Source organism: Colletotrichum truncatum, assembly GCF_014235925.2.
Source record: "Colletotrichum truncatum strain CMES1059 chromosome Unknown Contig_0006, whole genome shotgun sequence".
NCBI lineage: Eukaryota > Fungi > Ascomycota > Sordariomycetes > Glomerellales > Glomerellaceae > Colletotrichum > Colletotrichum truncatum.
Window position 1 is genome coordinate 3,412,605 of NW_027222403.1, and position 6,356 is coordinate 3,418,960.

The following is a 6,356-nucleotide window of genomic DNA, read 5'->3' on the forward strand; positions in this document are numbered from 1 at the left end:
ATGGGACAGCAGCCCAGCAGCCCATTGGCGACCTGCCTCAACACTGTCTGTAACGGACGGCCATTGTGCGTTGGCTATCCAAGCGACCCTCTCTTCCAGGTCAGCTGGGTGAAGCCGTACAACCTTGATATCCCAGTCAAGCCCGTCGCCGTCACCAGGCCCTCAACCAAGGAAGACGTCGCCGGTTTCGTTAAATGTGCCGCAGCCAACAATGTAAAGGTCCAGCCAAAATCAGGCGGGCATTCTTACGCGTGAGTTGACGAAATCTCATTTCTCGTTCATTGCTCTCTATTCGTGTTCTTGAGGCTGATCATTTCTTCCGCAGCAACTTTGGCCTGGGTGGCACTGATGGCGCCCTAGTCATCGACCTTGTCAATCTTCAGCACTTCTCCATGAACACAAATACTTGGCAAGCAACTATCGGCGGAGGTCATAGGCTGCACGACGTAACTGAAAAGCTGCACAACAACGGCAAGCGCGCAATGTCCCACGGAACATGCCCCGGTGTTGGCATCGGCGGTCATGCCACCATTGTAAGTCCTCCCTGCGTTTGAGGACCCGGGTCAGGTGGTGGCCGGTCTCACCTTCTCTCTACTGCTGAGCCGTTCTAATGCACGACACCCAAAACAACAGGGAGGCCTGGGACCCAGCTCACGGATGTGGGGAAGCTGTCTGGACCATGTCCTCGAAGTCGAGGTCGTTACTGCGGATGGTAAGATCCAGCGCGCAAGTGAGACCCAGAATTCGGACCTGTTCTTTGCCCTCAAAGGTGCCGGCGCCGGCTTCGGGATCATCACCGAGTTCGTCGTCAAGACCCACCCCGAGCCTGGCAAGATTGTACAGTACTCATACGCCATCACCTTTGCCCGCCACCGTGATCTTGCTCCGGTGTTCAAGAAATGGCAGGATCTCATTACCGATCCGAACCTGGACCGCCGCTTCGGTAGCGAGTTCGTCATGCAGGAACTCGGCGTCATTATTACGGCCACCTTTTTCGGAACCGAAGCCGAGTTTAAGCAGACGGGTATACCGGATCGCCTACCCGCTGGGAAGGCCTCTGTTGTAGTTAACGACTGGCTTGGCGACGTTGCCCAAAAGGCCCAGGACGCAGCACTCTGGCTGAGCGAGATTCAATCACCATTCACGGCCAAAAGTCTCGCCTTCACGCGCGACGACATTCTGTCTGACAAAGCCATTCAGGATCTGATGAACTACATCGATGCTGCTGACCGCGGCACCCTGATCTGGTTCCTCATCTTTGACGTCACAGGCGGTGCCATCAACGACGTGCCCTTGAATGCGACTGCCTACCGTCATCGCGACAAGATCATGTTCTGTCAAGGCTACGGCGTTGGAATTCCCATACTCACACAGAAGACCAAGAACTTTATATCAGGCATCGCGTCGACAATCCGTCAGGCGAGCCCGAACGAGCTGAGTACTTATGCCGGCTATGTCGATCCAGCGCTGGCGAACGCGCAGGAAAGTTACTGGGGGTCAAACCTGCCGACTCTCCAGCGTATCAAGGCTGCGTGGGATCCGAAAGACATATTTTCAAACCCGCAGAGCGTCCGGCCGAACGCCAACGCGTAGACCAAGGCCAGCCATCATGGACGGGTGAGTTTGGACTAACCTCACTCTGGGAAGAAAATGATGCGTTTTTGGTGCCCCGCTACAATTGTGGGGAAAGAATTTGCGGTAGTTTGGGTTGTAGGGACTTCGGTCCTCTTTACTTGATACGCAAAGCTCATCCTAGTAGATCTTAGATGACTTTGTTTTCTTTCGGATACCCCCTACCTAATACAGACATCTTTATGGAATATGCTTTCATAAAGGCTCGAATGCTCTTGCGTACGTGCTTACGTGCACAGATGTAGGCATCAAGATTAGTTGAGTACTCTGGCGGCCGGATCTTGAAGATTGAGCCTGTTAGTAGACCCCGACCAACTGCCTGCAGGCAGCTAATTATCGTATGACCCTGGTTTAGAGTGCGAATTGCGGCACAGCCAACAACAGTACTTTTTTTAGTCACCACCAACAAGCAAAATTCATCATTGCAGTCGACGTCTTAAAACTTAAGATGGTCACCCATCTCCAAAAAGAGACCCTTGAAAGTGTTTTCCCTCCAGTCCTTCGTTCTAACGCATACCAAGCCACTACAAACACCACAATGCCAACCATAATAAATGGCTACCTAAACGGCGATCGTCGGCGCTACGCCCCTAGTGAATTGATCTCCCGCGTTTTCTACCTCGCTCGCCATCCATTTCTCCTCACCATCCGCGAGATCACGCTCGGCATATACCTCGCCTACATTGCATACATTACATACTACACCTGCCGGAGCATCGCGTTCCTGCTATTCCAAGAGGACGGGAGACATATGTGGTGTCCCTCGGCACCACCACCGGAGTGGGGCCCGCCGCCACCAGGGTGGAAGATGACTTGGAGGATATGTTTCCGGTCCTTACGATGGATGGTCCTGAGGAGACTGTGGGCCTGGATGTATGAGGTTTTCGCGTGGGGGTTTGTGGGCGTTGTGGCGGCGTTTATTTTGGAAGTACTGCTCGAGCGATGAGGATGGGCGAGCAAGAGTGGGGAGCGAGGGCTCTTTCTGTAGAGGGGGGGACGATGACGGCGGTGATTGGATGTCGCTGATCCGTTAGGCAGCCGGTTTTTTACTGAGCTTTTCATGCGTTGATGTTCTGGCTTCGCCACAATGAGCCACTCACCGATAAGCGTGAGGATTGACGGATGTACTGGGCTGATATGTCGGGATTAACACTGCCTCGTTTCAAGTTGATATTTAGTATGGGAGTGAATCCCAAACTTCTGTATTGAGAGAAATCGTTCAATTTTCCCTTGCGATATGGAGTTATTCTGAGAAACACCTGCAACGGCAACTGACGAAACATTTGAGTATCACCTTACCCAACGTGATAAACTAGTCGTAAATATCACTACGCGATGCCTCCCAACGTCGAAATAAGCAGTAATCCTAGGCTTGGGCGGGCGGATAATACCACACGCCTCCAGCGTCTCACGCGTAAAATCTATGAAATGGAAGCTCGTCACATTATACCACTGGTCTGCCTGCCTTTCATTGTCCTCTTCCCTCTTTACGCGGGCCATGGGTCCCAGGTCAACGGCGCCGGGGCAGAAGCTTCGGAATGGGCGGTGATAAGGTGGTGGGACTGGTACTGGGGCCACTTCGAGGAGGGTATGGCTGATAACTTTGTGGGGTGGTTCGTCGGGATGGTTATTGCTGCTTTGATTAGCAAAGGGTTTAAGATGGGTTTGAGGCGGTGGAGAGGTGAGGGAGGAGCGTGAAGTCGGAGGTGAAGACGGATAGTTGGTGGCTTGAAGGAATAAGGATTTGGTCCGTGGCGGTTTCGAGGGGTTATGGCATAGTATGGGTGAATCTTTCGGCTCGTGAGTTAGAGACGACTGGGTTGAGACCAATTTCTGGTACGGCTTGATAATGTTGTCATAATTGGCGTATGACTGCTGGGGGTTTTTGGTCAGGATCAAGTCCGTTTGGTATGCTGTTGAGAGCCCACCTAAGAGACATGAGCGTTGGTTGTATGATATCAGAAGACAAGTACACGCAAAAGAAAATTTGTGCTCCTTGATGCCTTTCAACAGCGAATGAGATCATTGTTGGTTAGATTGTAACATGTTCGTACTACTGTAAGTGATAACAACTGATGGTTTTGCAAAAACTTTGTTAGTATCGTGCTATTGTTGAAGGTTTTGGGTCTCGTAAGAACCGAAGATGTGTGGTAAGTGCAAGAGAAGGTCATTTTGGTGTACATGGAAACATTCCGGTTCCGGTTTTCCCTAAATAATGGAATACTAAGACCTAGTGATAGCCATGTCTCTGCAAATAAAATAGTACCTTAAACTTCGAAGATGGCCAAGTACAAAGATGAATGGCTCTAACGTGCATTCACGAGGAACTTATCCGACCTTCACACGGCTAACTTCCCATTTTGAACGCGTGCAGTTGTATTGATTCAACCCCTCTGAATGTTATCCTATCGCCTCTATCCCACTACGTGCCGTTTCGGACCCTTAGTACCTGGCGTAAACTTCCTTTTCATTAATCTTGTACGGCTAAAATTGCTTAGAAGCTTCCTTTCCTGGTATCAGCCTGCACATCAAGCCACAACACAAGGCGTCATATTTTTGGCGATAATCAACAAACTTATTATCTGGGGCCAGGTTTAGGTCTTGATCTGCTACTCTAATTTGTCTCACTCCACCACACGTTCTCTGTCTGGCCTACGTGTTCTTTAAAATCCCAGTTGCTCCTATTTCCTTTTTTGTGACTTTGGGGGAAAGAATCCGAAATTACGGCGTATCATTGCACACCATAATTGTTTCGAATCCTAGTATGAAATACGAGGCTCATTTCAACAGTAGAGATATTTCGATGTTGGTGTTTTCTCTTCGTCTGAAAATGCATTTGTACAAGTCAAGGTATAGGTAATGAACGATTGAATAGGAAAGAAGGCCGAATTGGATGGATGAGGGATTGTACTCGTTTTCCCCAAACGAAACATGGAAAATTGTCCCGTACATTCGCTGCTCATCTTCATCAGAGTTCGCTGTCAGATATGAGGTTGAGAAACTTCACGTCTTCAAGAGCTAAACACATGGTGCAGACGGGATAGAGCGAACACGGAGTAGGACATAAACGCTCTGGTGCCGTTCAATCTTAATGTCTTGCGATGACGCTGAAACACCTTACGAAATATATGAAGATTACGATGAAGCTTTTATTTCATCACTGAAAAAACTCACTAGCAAATGCTTTGACAAGAGGCAGTGCATCTTTCTCTCGGAAACAGAACATCAGGAGCTCTAGTTCTAGACCCCTGAGTTATGAAAATTTCAAGTCTTGGATCTCCATCAAGCGATAAGTTGCCAGACTTCAGAAGTTCCATTCGCTGGATCAATGGAAAGGTCAATAGCTTCTCTTGGTTTTTTGAGTGATCGCAGTTTGCCCACACTTGCCCCAGCTTCAGGTCGATATTGATGTATTGTGACGACTACGCTAAAATACAACCCACACCTTGGAGTCTTTCATCGTATCGTAAAAGTACTCTGAAATTCATGACGAAACCGCGGATGCGATCCGATTACACTGCAATCGATTCCTGCCAAAGGACATTGAAGCTACCACTTGCCGTGGCTGAGCGAGATTGTGTGGCTTGACCTGCCGGCAGACTCCCGAGGATAAACGCGATAAGCGGAGCTGGAGACACCAGTTGGCGCAGCCGGGGCAGGCCCGCTCCGAAAAATTCAGTCTGACTAACCCCACCTGCCCGCCATGAAGTGTCCAAAAACCAGTGCGCTGTTATCTTATCACCACGTGATAGCCACGGACGGGTCCTCGCTTCCCAGAAAATTCGTAGGGTTTCGCACCCCCACAGGCAAAAACATCTCTGTAGAGGGAAAATTTCCGTGCAGCACGAACTCCAATTCGACGCCCATCCAACCTTCACGAGCCACCCGTTGTTGAATTCGACACCCCCAAACCGACACAATGGCCAAACTCTCGTAAGTCGCTACTTGACACTCTCGAATTACCGACAGCGATTTTTCCGACACCCTCTTTTCCCTCCTGGGGAAGAGGGCAGGTACTCGGCGATCCGGGCGGGCAGGCAACGAACACGACGCACAGCACGACGCAGGGAAAGAGGAGGACAACTTCGACTGTGGGCTTCGGATGGCAGGCGGGAAGAATTTTCAAAGTTCAAGGGTCACGACTTGGAAGATGGCACATGAATGCGAGTGCAGCATATGAACAAAACTCCTGCGAGCCGCCCGCCGATCGTCGAGACCGAATGTCGCGAAGGACCTGGAAGGAAAGAAACGACGTTGAACGCAGAGATGCTGACTGGAATCTCACAGCCGTGGTGCCCCTGGTGGCAAGCTTAAGATGACCCTCGGTCTCCCCGTGTACGAACTGCTCCCACCCCAAACTCTTCTGTTGAGGAGCGCATAAGAAGAACAAGAAGACTGACTTGGTGCACAGCGGTGCCGTCATGAACTGCGCGGACAACTCGGGTGCTCGCAACCTGTACATCATCTCCGTCAAGGGTATCGGTGCCCGCCTCAACAGACTGCCTGCCGGTGGTGTCGGTGACATGGTCATGGCCACCGTCAAGAAGGGAAAGCCTGAGCTCCGCAAGAAGGTCCACCCCGCCGTTATCGTCCGCCAGTCCAAGCCCTGGAAGCGCTTCGACGGTGTCTTCCTGTACTTCGAGGACAACGCTGGTGTCGTAAGTACTCCCGCTTTAGCTTTGGATGGATGGGAGGGGTATTGCCGGCGTACGGCAGTCACCTGA

General features: G+C 50.7%; 3 protein-coding genes across 3 annotated transcripts; all 3 read left to right on the forward strand.

Moving 5' to 3' along the window:
• CTRU02_210212 (FAD-linked oxidoreductase YvdP 2) lies at nt 1–1,593 on the forward strand (the record flags this gene model as incomplete). The annotated part of the gene is made up of 3 exons (XM_036729660.1): nt 1–251; nt 326–533; nt 634–1,593. The coding sequence occupies 3 exons, from the start codon at nt 1–3 to the stop codon at nt 1,591–1,593; spliced, it is 1,419 nt and encodes a 472-aa protein (XP_036578502.1).
• A 577-nt stretch (nt 1,594–2,170) lies between these two features.
• On the forward strand, nt 2,171–2,578 carry CTRU02_210213 (uncharacterized protein; the record flags this gene model as incomplete). Its single annotated transcript, XM_036729661.1, has 1 exon — nt 2,171–2,578. The coding sequence occupies one exon, from the start codon at nt 2,171–2,173 to the stop codon at nt 2,576–2,578; it is 408 nt and encodes a 135-aa protein (XP_036578503.1).
• Nucleotides 2,579–5,551: 2,973 nt separating this feature from the next.
• CTRU02_210214 (60S ribosomal protein uL14) lies at nt 5,552–6,356 on the forward strand (the record flags this gene model as incomplete). The annotated part of the gene is made up of 3 exons (XM_036729662.1): nt 5,552–5,565; nt 5,920–5,967; nt 6,044–6,356. The coding sequence occupies 3 exons, from the start codon at nt 5,552–5,554 to the stop codon at nt 6,354–6,356; spliced, it is 375 nt and encodes a 124-aa protein (XP_036578504.1).